At 35.1% G+C, this 20,396-nt stretch overlaps 1 protein-coding gene across 1 annotated transcript in view; it reads right to left on the bottom strand.

Moving 5' to 3' along the window:
• LOC116773314 (metastasis-associated protein MTA3) overlaps nucleotides 1-20,396 on the bottom strand; it is a 36,124-nt gene that overhangs the window by 7,596 nt on the left and 8,132 nt on the right. The window contains exons 3-4 of the mRNA XM_061528418.1: nucleotides 11,361-11,468; nucleotides 178-371 (exon numbers count right to left, since the gene is read on the bottom strand). Of these exons, the coding sequence (XP_061384402.1) occupies nucleotides 178-371; nucleotides 11,361-11,468 (302 nt within the window). The remainder of the gene's footprint in view (nucleotides 1-177; nucleotides 372-11,360; nucleotides 11,469-20,396) is intronic.

Below are 20,396 nucleotides of genomic sequence, written 5' to 3' on the forward strand. Positions count from 1 at the left end.
AAATTAATATAAAAAAATCAGAATAAAATCTTTTTTGTGTACAAACGAGAAGAATAAAATAATATATAAAACAAATAATACCAATGACGACACAGGTCCTAGTCCTAGTCCCCCCCCGGGCCTCCCTTGTCAGTAGGTGTGAGGTCGTTGTCCTCCTAGGTCTACATACATACTCACATCCTTATTGAGATAGCTGAGCAGCGACTCCGTCTCGTTGAGCAGCGTGACGGTACACTTGCCGCGGATGTGCGTGGCTGGGAGGGTCTCCACGTGCCGCGACAGGAACAGCTCGCGCTGCTTCGCCTGGTGCCGCTGTTTGGGCGCGAGCCCGTCAGAACCAGGCAGCTCCGTAGATTCCTCCTCCATTGCCACTGGAAAGGTCACCGCATCACCATTGTAGTACAAATTACGACATCACAGACTGTTGTTTTACGCTATGACGAATTTATATTCGAAATTTAAATTTATATTGGTAATGAAGATATTTCTACTTAATTATTTTCGGGCGGAGACGCGTCGGTGACTAGTATATATATATATGTTTATCAAAAAACCAAGAGATTAGATCTACTCTATAATATTCATACAAGGATACTTCCCGATGACTTAAAAGCTACATTGGCTTAAACACTCCACAGTGCTATAGAACCATCAATTGCAGACTTTATTCATGATCGTTGAAAAATCATGTAGGAACAATTTTTTGTATAAATTGACTTTAACGACATTTCACTTGGTCTTTTCGAGGATACACTTGAGTATTTTATATACATTCGTTACACCAACATCAAAGAAAAACCACTCTAATGCGGGGGGAAAGGAGCAGAATAATATATATATAATCTTACTGTCCTTACTGTTATGCGCGAAAGTGTAAACATGCATGCAAGAATGGTTGTTGCTCTCTCACGCAGAAACTACTGAGTAGAATGTGATGAAACTTCACAATGATATAGCTTATGTACGTGTCAGAATAACACAGGTTAATTTATTCTGGAATTCCATGTAGTTGTATTGTGTGTCGTGTCAAATGATAGACTATAGGTGTCGCTGATAGTTTGTTATGATATCCATTATTTTTAACACACTATACATTTTTCTGAGAAAAATTTCGGTGAAAAATTTCTTACCGATAGAAGACAGCGTACTGAGAATTGGCGGGAAGAAAGTGCGTGAATATAAAGTCGAAAGTTTAAAATAAAATTTTATAACATAATACTCATATGACATATAATTATAGGTGGTAGGGCCTAGCTGTGGTCAAATAACTACAGCTCAAACTTGGGCTGGCTCGACCGGGGACGTACCACCCTCTCGCAGAAGATCGGCGTGATGTAGACATTAATGACTGTGTTTCGTCTGATGAGTGAGAGACCCGGTTTCCCTCCCTTTTCCTTAACAACTAAAGTTGGCAACGCATCCGCAACATCTATGTTGCAGATGTCCATGGGCAATGGTAACAGTAGCCCATCAAGTAGGCAATCTGCTCGTTTGCCAACTTTTACATAAAAAAAAGAAAGTATTACAGAAGAGATGTGTCTCCGTGTTCTTCAGCTTTGCTCAAAGATTTTGAATTAAAAAAAAAATACTTATCGTGTATGGACCTTGAACCCTTGCTTCCTTAAATAATTCTGCATTTGAAGTGTTTATTCTATAAGAGCTATGTTGTATATATATATCCCTCTATGTTAGCAAAAACTTTCATTTTACCACAACATAATATATAATAAATACAAAGTAAACATATTTATATCAGCAAGGAACAGTTTTATAGACAGAGCTATATTGATTACACTAATTGAAAGTTTAATGAACAATGAGCATTTCCTTTGTATGACATCGGACCACAACTAGCATATTATGATATAATGCTCTAAATAAGTTACTAATTCTCTGATATGTCCGCTTGTTTTTTTGCTAGCGAATTAATTACCACGGATTGGCTGGTGACGGGATATAGCTGTAGATCATGGTGGACTTACGAGTACTGTAGCCACAAGATATCCTAGTCATTATCACTTATCAGCATATAAAATCATGTATTTATCATTTATTTTAAAGATCACATGTCCTCGTAGTATACGTACTCATGCCTTATGACAATGGAGACTTGCGGTACAGACGAGAGACAGGCAGTCTGTTTCGGCTGTCAATTTAGTGCCTGGAATTCTTTCCTTAACATATTGCTATTACATACTGTTAATTTTATTGTTTTAAGACATTGAATTTATTTCTAGTGAAAATCGATGTAGTGTGAGATAAATATAGTTATACGTACAAATTAATTCAATATTGATAGTTCAACTGACCTTATAAGTCATAAGATATTTATAGAAATGTATTAATATTAAAATAGATTTAAACAAAACAATATTCTTCGTATAAATTTTTCTTATTTCAAACGACGTTATTACTTTACACAAGACACTCATTTCATTTTCGTAAATGTAAATGTAAATTTAAACATCGGAAATATAAACATTTAAAACAAACGTATTATCATAAAAATAATTGAAATTAAAATAGTTAGGTTAAGGTAAGAATAATTTAAGTATTTAAGACAGTATGTGCGTCGTATCAAAGTCGGAGCGTGCGAGTTTGGTAGTTGGTGATCGTAGCGGGCAGGTGTCGCCTCTTAATGTACTCGTGTCGACTTATAATTTTTATATGACAACTCCCGCCATTACGACACGCTCCGCTATCACAACATGTCCGACGTATAATAAAAGGTTATGTGAGATAGTTATTACTGTCATAGTTCTCATCACGATAAAAATATTTCGAAATGTATTTTATTTTCTGCATAACGTTTTTATTTCTTATTTAGCGTTAATATTCCCATACAAGAGCATTTCAATTTCCATCCGACTATTATTTTAATTATTTAGATGAAAGCTCTGTATAATGGCCGCGCGGAAGACGGTACGATCATAATTATAATAAAAAAGTGCTCTCACAAGTACAGCTTCTGGAGTAATGAATAAAACCGCGAGGTACAACTTTAGTTTGTAGCCGTATTTGTGTTATGAAGACGGTTGTCGCGTTTATTATTGAATTAGGTCAGATACATATTTCATTCATTACGTTTTATTAAAAGTTGGCGATATCGAAGGACCGGTTTAAGATGGCTTTTGTGTGGTGACGCGGCGCGTGCGGTCCGAGAGCCGTGCGAGGGGGCCCCGGGGCTCCGGCGGGCGCAGCGGGCGCGGGGGCGGCGACCCGGCCGGGGGTGATGCCGGCTACTTATTATTAACATAACCGCCCAGACACCTCGCTAATAAACTAGCTAATTGATAACGACTCGGGGTACTTGAAACGTTATGTCACAGTTCAATGTTTCCTGGAGGTTGGAACAACCTAACAAGATGAACCGATATATATATAAGGTTCGAGGTTCCTTATAATTATAACAAGACGTCCGAAATAGGCAACGAATTATTCAAAAGAGTCAAAGCTCATTTCGCTGAGTAGGAGACGGAATAAATATAAAAGATATATTGTACATTTAGCTAGGATTGGATTCAGTAAGCCCATTATTGGCATTAATATAAGAGGGGGAGTGTAGCAAAAAGATTGGATGTTGAGGCAAGCGGAGCATTAATTCCAATAGCAATACTTGCTACAATGCTATTCAGAAACTGAAAAACGTATACATCTTTCTCACTCGCTAGGGAATGAGTCGTGGGTCCAAAAGCGTGCTGTTTAATATGAAAACGTAATAAAATTGTATCTATCGATTACCCTTAGCATTTTTTTTTGGAATACACGTTATTTGTCTTAGATTAATGGTATATTAAGAAAAATTCAAATCATTAATAACGTTATTCGTAAAAAATCGGAGGGACTTTATTGTATGGAGTTCTCGTGGGGTAAGAAAGCTTGCGTGTGTGACCTTTGTAGTGACATGTAAACCTAATATTAATCTTATAAAAATAGCTCTGGTTTAATTAAATATCGTGTCCTGATTATTAAAGTATATTGTTACATTATAAATGATTAGTTGTGTTTTCTTCACACACAGAAACGTAAACAGAATGAGTATTGGAACAGATATTGAAGTATTTTAAACATGTTGATCTACCTTTACATCTCGATATACTATTGAAATCTCGATTACTCATATATAAATATTTATTGCAATTAAATAGAAAATTTATTTTTTTTAAACTCTCTCGAGCGTATATTCTATATTGATTCCCGTTGAAGCCGGATATCAAAACTTTATTAAAGTTTTAATATCCATCGACTATTAGGACGTGTAAAAGTCTACATCGAGTCGCGGCAAACTGATAGTTATACGTAAAACGTGAGTATTAACGAAATATGTGATAATGTTTGTGTACGAACGAATTCTTTGTAATATCTTAGTTGCTGTAAGTATAACGGGATTTATAAAATGTCGTCTTGTTTGTGAGATTCTTAGAAGCAAGCAAGCGGGCTGTATGTGGAATCGCGACGAGGCCCGACGAGGCTATAGCTCATGAATATTAAAGTCTCTGTTTTAATGTTAACATCTCTCAGAATCATAGAAATCATTTGTCCGTATGCTCCGATATTAAACACTACACACGGAAACTTTTCAGCATTCCATGGATTCGCTTGGGGGGGGGGGAGGATCGGGTCCATCGGAATTATATGATTACTATATATGTATGCACGTGTTTATTTTTCTATTATAGAGTTGGAACATTGTCGGTGGGTTTTAAGCACTGTTTCGTTTAATATCAATCAGTTTGAGCGTTTCAGGTGAGACAAATCTTGTTTGTCTCGTGTTGCCTTCTTCGACGTCAAGACGTGGTTTCATAGAAGAGGACTTAAAGGAACTGGCTCACTCACCATTCCTGCCACCATACAGTGACTGGTTTTATTCTGTTCTCTAACAATTCGTGAGCTTTGATGGAACTCTATCTAGTAGCAAAGTTTAAACATTATAAGCTCAAGTGTCGGTGGTGTGGCAGTCAATGTAATTACAATGTTTTGGTAATTTTAATAACTCTGGATTATGGATCCACACGCGTCACTACGCAACTAATTAAAGCGTAGGCAAAGAGAAAATGGCAATCTGTGGAGTCCCCCCGGCGGGGTGGTGGGGGGAGGGGTCGGTTACGTGTGCCCCGGCTGGGGTGGTCGGGTGTATGGTTTTTCTGCTCGGGCATCCTTTGCTTACTTATTGATCCAGTCAAATGTGTGGAGGTGGCGCGGTGGGTGGCGTCCCTCCCCCGACCCTCACCCCTCAAGGGGCTACGTCCAAATAAATCTGCCCGCCCGCGAAACACCGCAATGACAACAGCGGCCGGCGGTAAGAAGCGGCCGCGGTCTCCTTCCGAGGATCATCACGGGGCCCGGCGGCTGTAGGTTGGTAGCGAGCGTGTCGTCCTGTCCGCGCTCGTCCCCGGGACCCTCTCCTTTTATAATCCACGAATTGTAACCATTTTAATTGAAATCATTACCATCGGAAGGCAGCGTCGGGCGCGACCTAAGAAAACAGGCATGCGCGCGACCGCCGATGGTACCCGGTGGTAAATCGCGAAGCTCCTGATATTTTCCTAGGGGTCAATGACTTATATTATTTAAATATATGATACAGATCTGCGCTGTACCGCTCCGATAGACGTTCGTTGTTCAATGTTAAAATTCTACACATCCATTATTTGAAATAATGTACTACTAACATTTTTATTTTTCTGATACAATACTGATAAAAAAGTTCTTCTGTTATAATACAATCGTTTTAAAACAACGCAATTACTTATAAAAAGCATTCAGTAATTACTAAATTTCGTTACAAATGGACATTGGATATTTTGTTCGTTCGATTTAATCGATTTTATTATAATTATCTTCAATAGTATTACTGTGAAAGTAAAACTGAATCAATCTATATTAGATATAACTATGTACAAACAAGCCTTTATTAGTTAGTTCCTGTTATACTCGGTCTAAAATTATTGTTGCTAAAGTCGAGTTCTATAAATATGCAAATAATTTATATATATGTGTATGTATAAATAATATATATATATAAATTAAAGAACTAATTTTAAATATACATATTTAGATTTATATTTCCATGTACATTACACACGATAACCGGTAACGGTATCATTCCGTATAATAATTTTAACACGGTTCGCTGACTCCGTATTGAATTTATAAAATTTTTAAATGTAGATAAAATTAATATTTTTAAAGCTAATACAAAAATCTAATGAAGCGGGATCAACTATCCATTTGACTGTCCAATAAATAGCTCGCGAGAAAAATAACTTAAAGTTGAGGAAAACCTAACAACTTATTTATTGAAAATAAAAATTGTTATAAGTTTAAATAAACGTGTTTGGTAAATATTGACTGCAGTCCTTACCACCAGTTTTAGTAGACGAACTGAATACACAGAGTTCAGAGTTTTTCATTAATTTATCCAATTTGATACAAGGTGTTAATTTTTATAATGAACACTAGAAACTTAATGTTTCACAGTGCAAACTCATTGTAATTGTAAAGGTATAGATGTTATAAGAGAATTAAGAAAAAAAATTAGTAACACAAAGGCTATAAGACATTAGAAATAATTATTATATTTTCAACATTGGACAAAATAAGCGATATAATAATAGGATACGTATTTTAAATTATTAAAACTAGAAAAAGTATATCACTCTGAGTACACCAACTGTATCAGTGTATTGCTATAACTGACATACTCCTCTACAAATATTAATATATATCTTAAAACAGTTCAACAGTTGAAATTAAATTTAAACCTCGTACCAAACTGTGTGGAAAAATAGATATTTCAAACTATTTGTGAAAACACTGGTAGTTAAATAAAATTACCGAAAAAAAAAATGGTTGCTTATATGAATTAGATTTTTTATTTTGTTTCTATTTAATATAAATATGTAATGAAAAAAAACGTCGACATATTAATTTATTTTAAATTTGTAAAGCAAAAAGAGGTGTTAGATGTGTGTTTGTCTAAGGCGTCGTAGCTCCCAAACAAAGCTACCGATTTCAATGCGGTCTCTTCATATGAAAGACAATTTCATTACGGCAGCTCTTAATTAAGTTTGGTTAACATCGGTCCAGCAGTTTACGATTATTATCCCTTTTTATACCCATGCAAGGCAGTTTTGGCATATGATTACACGAGTGCTGCAAAGTCACCGAAACGTCGGAAGTATTTTGTTAAAAATAATAAAGCGCGTAGAAAATCCGAAAAATATTAGTTTTATTTCAATAATTACTAGCGAAAATCTTAGAAATGACCCTAATTTACACTGAAATCAATGACGTGGCATTAAAATTTTATGCTAAAAAACCTTAAGGATTATATATAAACGATTGTGTTACAAAAAATATATGTGAAAGCATCGCATCAAAATATTATTATTGTAGCCTGTTAAGATAGTTACAGAAAGTTTCAGTTCTATATATATATACACAAGATTATAAGACAATGAGTGACGAATAAATATCAGTAAAGATATTAATATATATATATATGACTAGTTTTTGCCCGCTGCTTCGTCGATGTAAAATTCGGAGTTGGCGTCGTAGAGACATGTATAGCGTTTAAAACAACGGACACGGGACTCGAGCGGCAGCGACATCTACGGTCTTTGTCACGGGACTCCATAGACAATACAACTGTTTCGACGCCATCCCGCGAGTGCTACAAGGAATTCAGTGATAAATTATCAGCTATGTCTTATTCTGACGTCTAAGCTATGCGTCAAATATATTTTACGCGAATGAGCGTCAAACATCCATACATCCTCATAAACTATCGCATTCATACTTGTAAGTTGAGTATTTTTATTAATGTAGCGAAAGTGATTCAATTAAAGGAGCACAAGTATAAATAGAATTTAGCCTTTGAAAGCTTTTCAATCAAAGTTTCCAGTAGACAATCTGTATAATAACAGTTTTGTTTCGTGAAATTACCGCCAAATTTCCTCTTACACTAAACTAATTATCAACAAATCTTCTAAATTACTACAACATAGCTCAACAGAAAGCTTAGTTCCCTATCTCCGACAGACGTCCTCGTTCATAGTACCTAGAGTTCTAGAGTTAAAAATTAATTCCCAAACGAATATAACAAAACAAAAGAGCAGCGAATGAGAACACAGAGCACTCATGAATATCTAGTCTTGAAATAAATTGTAATAAACAAAAACCCGTGAAAGCCTGTTCAGGGTTCCGCGGACTCGCTTTGTGTACAATACTTATTTGGCACAAACTATTATTACGATATACATAGTTCTGTTGTTTTGTATTTATTTATTTTTTGTATAATATATTTCTATTAAAAATAATAGTAATACATTACGATTGTTCTCCCTCATGTTATTGTTACAAACCAAATAAATGTCGATAAAGTTTTATAATCAAGAGTGATCATGACTGTTATGCTATCAGTATCTGAATTATATTACACGTCAGCGTTTTCTAGATGTTTCTGTACAGCGCAGATCTCGTCTCTACATAACCAAATGTTTTGTTTTTGGTTGCAGTAGCAATTATTAATTATAATTGGTCGATCCATCGCGAGGTATGAATATTGATGTATCATTGATATGACTATGAGATCATTTCCCCAATTCTAATGTGTAGTTTATGTTGTATGTATTTCGTTCGTTAGTGTCAGCGGTCGGCGGCGGCGGGTGCGGGCAGCGGGGAGGGCGGCCGCGCGGAAGGAATGCGTCGTTTTCGCATCGGGAGAAACGAATGCGTTTAAGCGTCGCGGTACACAATGGCGGCGTGACGAGATCCGGTTCGCGGGCGACTGAGGGGTGAAGAGGGGGGTACACGGCTGCCCGGGGGCGGAGGAGGAGGGGGTGCTCTAATCGATAGCCGGCAAGCGACGGCCGGGCGACTGTGGCGCATAGGTGACAGCTCGGGCCCAATCAAATTACCGCCGGTGGAGGAGAGCTGCAGTAACACGCACACTGGAGAAACACAAGCCGTCGACACTAGCCGGCCGCGGCCCGCGACCCGCGACCCCGGCCTCGGGCCCCGGACCCGGACGGCAGTGTCCCGCGGATGGTTCGTCATCGCCCGTGTCCTGGGAACACTTCCTCGAACGACCCGCTGTGCCTCTCATTATACGAATGTTAAGGAGGAAATATCCTCATATATTATTAAAAATCTCATTTTACCGATCTCGTTAAGAAAGTTCCGAGAATTAGATCTATTCTATTTTAAGGAAACAAACCATAAACACTCCTTGTTTAAATCGAATTACTTTTTCAATTTCCTTTTGTAGTAAATGCAGACACAAGCCACTATTATCTGATGCATCACAGCATACACGTCGTCTGCCCGCACACCTACCACCTCGACCTCCTCCACAACAACCCCTCCGCCCCGCAGGTCCGCACCGGGCGGCCCCTTCCCCCGCGACCCCCTAACCAACCCCGAGCCACAATACATTGAAGGATAGACCTCACTTGGGCCGATATAGGTGCCTCCCTAAAACAGTGATTACGCATTTCTAATTAAACGTTTTGATCAAAATATATCCGGTTAATTAATGGTTCAGGAATATTGATACAAATTTTATACATTTAACATTAATATAATAAGCAAAATCCTTGCATCCCTCTCAAGGTAAATAACGCGAACGGAAGAGAACAAAAACTGGGCGAATATAGTTTACGGAAAATGCAGAAAAATATTACGAGAAGGATGAAAAGAAAAAAACATGACTCACCACAATACTTTAACACACAGACACACACACGCACATACAATATGTCAATCCGAGACGACTCGTCAATGTCATAACTGTCACTAAATGTTAAACATAATGACATTTGTATTCAACAGTAAAATATAGAATTAACAGAGAATTTATGGCCGAATGTAATTTGGCGATGGAAAATAAAAGCACAGTTGAAAACTTTTAACCGCTTGGTTCTTTGTTAATGTCGTCCTATACGAGTTCCGAATTTGTATTGTACATTGGCAATTGATTTTGAATCAAAGATTTTACAAGCGTAGATAATTAAAGTCCTATTAAGATTATCCTAACAATAATTGGTACAAAGTGTACTGAATGCAGTGAACTTTTACATATCACATAAAATTTTATATTGAAAAAATATATACATATATATCAAATATTCTGTACTGAGAGTTAATATGTTAGTCATTTGATTGCAACGTTATAATAAATCCACAAACAAAAAATATAAATCTATAAACAAAATAAATGTCCCATCATTTGTTCCAACTCATCTGAACTACGTGGCATGTTTGAACCATAGATAGCTCCGTAATCTATGGTCTGATTAAATGCATAAATTGTAATACAGGTGTCTTGTAACGGGTCACACTTTAGGCGAATATGTCAAAAACAATGTCACAGCTTAAAAAAATATATATAAAAGGTATGTAAAGTATTTCCTTGCAATTATTACATGCAGCACGTGATCATGTGATCGCACCACCTAGTACCACAGCCGACGATTTAGTTAACGCGCATCTAATTATAGGTTATTCCTCTCGCGTACCACGCCACAGATCTACTTCATACAATCAAGGGCCGGCTGACGATTGTTTAAAATATATATATGTATAAAACAAACACACGCCTAAACTTTAAGATTGGACCGACTGAATTAATGTGACATCCATCACAACAAAGTCAATAAACCTTCAAATTATAAACTTCAATATCTGAAGGGGTAACGACCTTGTGATATTTGGATAAATCGATGAAAGCTTAATACACATATACATTATATGTGGTGTTGTAAACATTTTTATACTCAACTAATGAAGTGGCCTGCGCAATTAAATTGATGACATCATGGCCTGTGTCTTAGACGCTATCGGTAATAAGAGCACATTTCAATCAAGAGACGGTTACACGTCGGTAGGTAAGTAGTAACTTTTGCGTTAATAGTCAATACTCTATACTAATAAATACAATTTTATTGTCTTTTTGCAGTATTAACATAAACCTCATTAAATAAATACATATGCAAAAACGAAATTACATTTCTGTCTGTCTGTCTGGTTGTTCCGGCTCTGAAATTATCGAACAGATTCTAACAATACTTCCACTGCCAGATAGCTGATTTATAAAAAAAAATATTTTTTAATAATAATAAAATAGTTTCTCGCAGACGAAGTCGCGGTGACGGCTTTTGATATGTAATATATATTTCAAATATATTATTTGTTCTAGTTGTAAGGTGTTACACGGTGGTCACAGTCTCCGCCCAACATTGTTGGAAGCTTCACCTTTTATTACCATAACTAGGTATTATTTTCTAATTGCCCCCAGATCATCGTCGTTTCAATATTATAATATTATATGTACAAACTATAATGTGTCTTATTCTCACCTATCGCTGGGTCTAGAACAGCCTGCGCCGCTTGCTCTTCACCTATGGGCGTCTTGAGGCATATTTTCTTGAGTTTCATAGCGACCGGTGAGTCCTCGGACTGGGCAACTGTAAAACGATATCCTATCAATGGAATTCCATTTATCATATTTAACAATTATTACTATTCATTACATAAAAAAATTACTTCACGGTTATAAACATAGTTGTAAGTAATAAAATGTCATCTAATAAACTATTACAAATAATTAATACGAAATTAAGTCTTAACAACAGCTGATTCGTGGAATACATTTTAAGTGGGGGGTTTTCAAAATGAAAATCCGACATCGCTAAGATTATTGGGTATTAACTTATCTTAAATACACCGTACGATAAACGAGCGAAATACTTTAAGTATGAATTACTTGGTTAATTTTATTTTTTATATTATGTTATTTCTTTATTGTGTTCAATAAATAGGTATTATTAATAAAAAATAGTCGAATTAATTTTAGTAACAATACAGATGATTGTCAGTATATATCTGTCGTTATACATATACATATATGTATATTGATGGTTATCCTTGAAACGTGTCCTTGGTGCGTGTTTCGTCTGCGACCTTGCTGATAGGCCTTCGGGTCACGACTTACGTACGAGGGAGGGACTGACTTACTATACACGAGGCTGATTGATTACGCAGACAATCTATTATAGGCTATAACTGCCTCTGATATAATACTACTTATAAATATATCTTTATTATAATAATTCGTTAGTGATTTCGCACTCAATGTCGAAAAGTAGCCTTACCATGAGTATGGGGGATCAAACTAAACGCAGACAGTTTCTAGTATATAATGGAAGAAAGAACCGTCTGTATTTAATTTGATTGCGCTGACTCATGGCAAGGGTGGCCCAAGCAACAACTTTCCTCAGTAATTAACGCGATCATACCCATCGTTATCATCTTATAAAGTACAAAATAATACATACTACAATAAAATATACATTAAAATATGTATTATAGACATATAGTATAGACACACATACACAGTCCCCGACCTTGAGGTGAGAACTTCGCCTAAAGTATTGGGTCGCGGCCACACTCGAGGACAGGAATACTCCTATGACATTTTACAACTAAACTTTATCTACTGGCTCGGCTTTCGTTTAATATGTTGTTGGACACGTATTTTATAAGAGAAAAAAATGTCTGGTAATCGTATACATGAATTTTTTTGTTATTTTGTATCTTATCTCAGAAAATTACTTCTCGTTTTCAGAAGACGCGGTAAATGCCGAGTAAAACAGTCCTTGTCTTAGATTTTAAATAACAAATATGTTGGTTATATATTTTTTTTAATTTTGATGTACTTTCACTAACCATAAATGTAAGTAAATCTAAAGTACCTAAAATGTTAAATATTGATTATTATCTATTAACCAAAAATGGCGAATCAATAATTTGTGTTACACACTCTGAATGTTTTTTTTTTTTAAATATCTGTCTCCGATATATTATAAAAGGCTCGGGTTACTTTTATATGAATCTGGTTCACGGTCACCGGGAATGGAAGGAGGCCAAAAGGTTCCGCGACGGATCGGGGAAAGTTGGTGCACGAGACGGAGACGGGGTTCGTTTTCATTGGGATTCCGCCCCACTGAGTTAGCACGTAACTTCTACGAAAGCAACTATAGTAAGGTGACAAAAAACAATAATCAATATTCATTAGGTAATGACGGGGCAGATCTGGTTAGCTTTGATGTTACAAGTTTTATATATGAAACATCTTAATCGAAGCATGACGACTGCATGTAGCTTTGATGTGAGATGAGTTTTACAAAACGGTCTCATTAACCAAAGTCTTTTATAATGTCTGTAATGTATTCATAGCTCTCAGCTGCCAGGGTGACGTTGTGTGGTGTCGCTAGTGTGTCGCGGGCCGCGGTTGTTAGCCGGCGACACACTATACTGTACACGGGCAGGTGCAAGGTGCACGCTGCGCCGGGAGGCTGTCACCCCACGCCTTCACCCTCCCCCGGACCGCCGTCACCCCCGCGCACCCACCACCCTCGCCCCCCGCGCACGCCATCTTAACAAATCGATAGGATATGACTGTTCTCAACTTCGCGAGCACGACATTTGGGCGCGGACCGAATGACCCCCCGCCCCCCTCCACCTCCTCTCATTTGATTACGTAACGATAATAATAAACAAATGTTTAATATAAATTATTTTTATTATATTTAAGATAAAAATAATCAACCCATTGAGGTGATGGATGTTTCATGACCTTACGTATGAATTTTTTATACCGTAGTATATATTAAGAGAAGTCATACGAACAGTTCGCTATGAAGGCTGTTTTTATTTTATCACACTCTACGTGAATAATAAATATGTATAGAATGCAATTATTAACACTAAATTTCCCTGTACATATATATTTTAGAGCCATGTATAAAACATCAGCTCACGTCGTTCACCGCAGGGCGGAGGTCGCGGGACGGAGGGCGAGGGCGGCTTCGTGTCCCGCGACGGAGGTTCCTCTGCTTGTATTTATTAAAATATTCATGGCCGCTAATGACACGTCACACGATGCCGTATCAAACTCCTCCAGCTACAGCCGCGGCCACAGCTCGGTGTATGTGAATATAAACTCCATACAAACTAATCAAAATCACCAACCAATCAAACGTATCCATCCATCCATCCATCCATCCATCCACAACGTTTCCCCGTTATATAATTATTTCCTAAAGTATCGTCAATTTTTATTCCATCTACCACGTACACTAGACACTCGAAATCTATAACAGGAATACAAAAACAAAAATATTTCATATTACGTTCTCTTCCCGTTTCATTTAAAAAACTTTGCTTTTTTTTATTATTTGTTATTATTCCAAATCTAAAAAGTAAAAACTCTATTGTGTACCATCGTACAGATTGTATTCTGGGACTACAATATTTTAGGAGTATCGAGTGACATTTTAATTGTACGTAGAATTTCAGTTATCTTCATGAAGCACTGGGTCTTGGTTCTCGTAGGTATTTTGTTTTAATGTTGTCAGAAAAAAGGGGGTTCAGCTTAACGATATTGTTCGATTTATAATACTTTACAATTTTCGTTCAAAATAATTTGAAACATAAACATGTCCCAATAGCTACTCAACAATACAGTTGTAGTCACATCACAATCGGATCAATCTTTTTAAAGATTACTATAATTAATAATTATATATATATAGTCTTTGTGGAAACATTATAATTTTGAAATCACCGACATTAAAACTTCACTCTTAATTCCCAGTAGAGCATGATAAAGCAAAACGCTGACGTCTTCAAATAAAAAATAATTCCATATAAAATTAATTTGTGACATTGTATATTAATTATCTATCAATATGAATGATCAGCTCGGAGCAGCACCGGCTCCAATGTGAGCTCGCGAAAGTGATTGTAATTCTCGTCCGATCCGTCTCGCAAAATTTACACAACACGATCATTACATTTAATAATATAACAGACGATTTCGTAAATGTTGTAAAAATATTGCAACGTACAGACACAAGACTACTTGTTTAATGGTAATTTTATACTTGAAATGTAGTAAAAAACAAAATAATATATTACTTATCTCCGCTGGAATTAGAATGTATGTCACATTTCTTCATATTTAATTAAAAAAAATATAATATAATGTATGTACGTAAAATAAGTATATATATTTTTTGTAAAAATATACTCTTTGGAAAAAGTTAAAGTATTTTTACATTGTACGCATAGTTTTTACCCTTAGTAGGTGATTTCATCGACTCAACACTGTCAGTATTAATGTTTTTAGCCACAAGATATCGGATACATTTTTTTTATCCAAGGTTAATTGATGAAACTTCAAAATATATACATATATTCAAAATATATATATATAATGAAAATTATATTTAAATGTTTTTGATAAAATATGAAATTAATATTACTCAGCCATTTTATTTTTGAAATCTATGAAGATACGATTCTTACAACATTGATTTCATAGAAAAAGAGGGAACTCCTTCAAGTTTTTTAATCAAAATGTAATTAAGTTTTTACATAGTTTATTTAAGTTTTTATATACCTACCTTACATAAAATAAAATATTTGATTGTACTCATATTATTATAAAAAAATTAAATTTAACGTCTTCCTTCCCTTAAAGTATCAGCGTGTATAAAATTTTGTTTATTATTTCAACGCATTTCCTTATGTACATTATATATATATATATATATATATGTATGTATATTTCTTATAGATTTTTTTTCAATATATAATAATTAACGGCATGCATTAATTAAAATTCATAAAAATATATATCTCGTTGTGAATAAATCTATGACTATGACGCGTGAATCATGTTTTCGATCTATATACTTAGCACGAGTTAACATCGCGACACTAGACACTACAAACGGAGCGTTTCTCATACAGTAATACGTTATTATATCACGAGCAAGATTTATGACTGAAAAACTGTTGACGCTCCGTTTGTACGTTGCGAGCTTGTAGTATGCAGTGTTTTAAAGAACATAGTTATAAGTAGTAGTTTAATATATCGTATGTACGTATTGTAACCTTCACCTGTAAATAAACTCGTTAATTTCTTTTATATATTAGAAACGTATATAACAATGTTTTTGCTTCATTTCCTAAGTCTGATATAATCGTTTTTGTAAGCAATAAAAATAAACGAGTTTCGGCGTAAACGATAATGAATCCGCCTTCTATTTTTATGCTGATAAAATTTATGTATGTGTATATGTGTCGTAACTTGACACGGATGTACGGTTGAGTTGTTCGTTTCCTGTAGATAATTACGAGGAACACCTACTAACGTACGCTTTCTCCGTCTGCGACACCTTCATGATAATACAACTTATAATATTATATAAAAATTCTCCCGACTATAGACGTCATCGTCGTCTGCTGTGATGCTCCGATGTCTCGGGTGTATCAGAGATCGCATCTCATACATATTGTTCTTCTGTTGGTGTTGGTTCTACGTATATTAAAACAATGAGACGGTCACGTACAAGTGCGGATCGCTCGGTGATGCGCGTGGTTCGTTGACCCCGTCATCTAACCGTGCCTCCCCCCCGCCCCTTCCCCACTGTGACCGTCTATCTCTTACCACACTCCTCGCCCCCCGTCTCCCCCCAGCCGGTCACGGTCTCACTTTCGATGCGCCGGCGGCTGGTCCGTCCCTGGTGACGTCACCTGAACGGTGCTCTCCGCTGTATGTTTGTATTCTTCATTAGAACCTCCATGGGAACCGTGCTAACATCAGATACTCTCTTTACTTTTAAGTCCATATGACTTGTAAGTTGTTGGGTTTTTCACTTTACTGGTGGTTTACTTTAAAAATATATAGCTATATATATTTAAAAGATGCAATAATAAGCCACTGATCGCTTGCGATGATCATTCGTCAGGCACGATTATTTCGATTTTTCATTAAAAAAAACCCTTTTAATATAATTACAACCAGGTCAGGGGAACATAAACAGCACGTAATTAGTGACGAAATCGTCGTAGTCCTTGTGTACACTAGCCGGCTAGACGAAGGAAAGTGTGAAATTCCAAGTATTAGTGTCAACGTAGCCTTGCTAACAGACAGTGCTCGATTTCAGAAGCTGACATTGGAAGGCGGGGCGGCAAACTTCCAAGAGGGCTGTTGTTGTAATGTCGTTGTGAAATTAAATAATTATTCCGATAAAACAGTGGCGAGGCAGATCATCGACTATATTGTATTGAAAATGTATTCGTGCAAAACATTCATATTTGAACTTCAAAGCCATACGAGAATATTTATAAATAAAAATACCTGTCACAGGTGCTGTTGGTAATGAAAATGAGTTTAAAGACCATTGGAAAGCGAGTCAAGGTGATAAGTAAATTAAAAAAAATAAATACTCTCTTTATATTTAAAGAAAATTAATTCAAGTCTATAAACATTGTATATATAATAAAAATATCATCACAAGTGTCAAAATATTACGTCATGACAAATACGGTAAAAAATGAAGTCGTATTGGAAAAAAAAAGCAAACACTGGGACACAAACATAAATTTAGGACGTAATTTTATACAGAATAAATTAAAAAAAATCAATGCTTTACCTTTACTAGTTAGATAAAGAAAATCTCGACTAAATTACATCTAATAGAAAAACATATGTATGAATATATATACATAGATAATCAACAATATTTATTTTAACATATAAGAAATTAAAAACAGTACAACATATATATATATATATATATATATATGAACTGTGTTGTACATTCAGATATGTTGGTCCCGTAGTAATAAACGTATCTCGTACGTAATTTTTTTTGTCTCACGTCTCCTTATAAGCCAAGCGAAGGTCGATGTTTATTAATATTTCGTTACTGTATATAATGAAGATGTGAATGTAACTTCAACGAGGGTCACCGGTCACAATTAAAGGAGGGCTAAATATATACCTGAGGGAGTGTCGCTCGATAAGGGACGGGGACCCGGGGGTCCAAAAAGTTTTGGACGCCTACTGATCTAACCGTTGTCCTGGTGGTTTAAATAAATTCTGTGCCAACGTTTAACATCACTTTAATATCAAGAAATTCCGTAGCGTGTTCCGTACAAAGAAAATTTGTTTACGTTTTTTATCTCGTCCCGTTGGACACATTTCAAACATATTACGATAGCACTTATATTCATAATATTCGACAATACCCTAGAAGTAATCGTACAAACATCGGATTATAACATTGCACAATACAAACCTAATAAACGAAGTAAGAAAAGATCTATAGAGAAAAATATCTGTGATGTTACGTAAAAAATGATCATATTATATAAAAGTTAAACGCATTTAAGACATATGGAAAAGTTACAGAAAAAATATATAATGGAAAGTAAGAAAATTTTGCAAGCTTTAAAAACTAAATATAAAACATTTACATTATTATGATTTTCATTAAAATAATATATTAAATATAGTCAATAATTTTATCAAGCGCATTTCCAATCCGGTTGTGTTAAATGTACAATTGTGATCAGTACCTACTCTTACTATTAGTTCGCGTTGTTACGCTGCATACGGAGTGTATCTAGTGTTTTGAATAATACTTGGTACCATCAGGAATGGACAGTATCATGTAGATTCTTAACTAAACGACTTTAAACATTCCGTATGTAATTCGAAGATGCGAACTCGTAATAGGGGCACTGATATTCTAAAATTTGTTAATCAACTGAATGTAGTCCGAATAGCGATATACATTTACACTAAGGATCGTATAGTCTTATAAATAAGTTCAGATCAAAGTTTAACAAGAAGAAATAATAGTTACAAAATTAATCAAACTTCAAAGGTATTTCAATTGATTGGTATATGAAAAATAATAATATTTTTCTTTACATTTAAATAATGAAAACAACTGACTCACACATCATGTGTTATATGTAATACACACACACACACACATATATATATATATATTCTACTATGTCTCAGTGTATTCAATACTTGTGAGCAGATCACATCACGTAATTGAAAATTCGTATCAAATCCAACCTTTTAACTGGCTTCTTATATATTCATGAGGCACTTCGGTAAATGACAGTCTTTAGTAACAACCTTTTATGATAAATAAATATTATATTACTTATATAAAGCCGAAATGAAAAAATTCCACGGCAATACTTAAATGAAAGCTGCAATAGTTGTAAAATTATCAAAAATTTTAAAAATTTTCAAACTATATTAAAAATCTCTTTTAAAAATAAATCTGTAATCAGACCAATAGTAATGTATGACGTATATACAATTAAAGGGGGGACTTTAAAATAGTGATGGACTGAAATTAATTGTATACATTTTATATAATTAAGATAAATTAAAATTATAATACAACTTTATAATTAAGTATTTTTATACGGATGTGAAAAAAACACTATTCATCTGTAACGAGTAGACTTAAAAGTTCTACATTAAACCTGAAAGTCTGTAAAATCAAATTAATTATTCTATTTTTATATTTTTAACTCCCAGCTTTATTACTCTCGTAATACAGAGCTTCTAAAAAGAGACGTTGTAATTCCTTAACGAGATTATTTTATAAAATCGCTCCATAAAGATGTAGGCTTCTCAATGGATTTGTTATTAAAGAATCGTTTATACATAGTATAGCTTTTGGAATATTAAAATTTATAATCTAAAATTTTTCTCTTCGATAACAAAGTTGTCGTAAATCTTATTTTAAAATGAATATCAAAAATTTGTTATATTGTTATGGAAGCTTCTAGACTCCCACAGCGATCGATAGTCCGCTGTGCTATGGTTATTGTAGGATAATATTCTATTTATAGAAAATAATCAAACTCATACCTACATACACATGGGCTCGTATGACGTACTAAACTATTTGAAGACCAAATGTAGGCACGGTGATACGGAAATAGCACGCTTTGATTCTTTATATAAGACCCATGATAACTATATCGCAGTAGTGGAGAGAGTATGTGGAAGATAAAGAAGGAGAACTAATCAAATAAAATCCCTCATAAAAATGATATATATACATCAGATTAACTGACGCTTTAGAGAAAGGAATAACCGAGGAAGCTGGGTCTAAAGTTATTTAAGATAAAACTATGCGTACACAGATATGTCCTGATAAGAATTATCAATGATTTCTGTCGCTAAGCAAACATCATGTAATGACAAAAGTTCCACTTAACACTGTGTTTTATTTACATATAATCTTAATTCCTTTACTTCCAATTTTTTAAAAATGTTATGATTTATATTACATAGAAATTATATATATACCACAGAGCTTTGTTGTTCAGACTATTATGAGAGACTTAGGTTATTTCAATGTCCCAATTACTATAATGTCGGCTTACATTTTATTTGTGACAACTTGTTGGTAAAGTTTTAAACATTGATCTTAAAAAGCAACTCTAGGGTGTGCATCATCAGAGCGGCATCCCTAGTCGATGTATTCCGTATGGACTTA

The sequence above is a fragment of the Danaus plexippus genome (assembly GCF_018135715.1).
Source record: "Danaus plexippus chromosome 18 unlocalized genomic scaffold, MEX_DaPlex mxdp_20, whole genome shotgun sequence".
NCBI lineage: Eukaryota > Metazoa > Arthropoda > Insecta > Lepidoptera > Nymphalidae > Danaus > Danaus plexippus.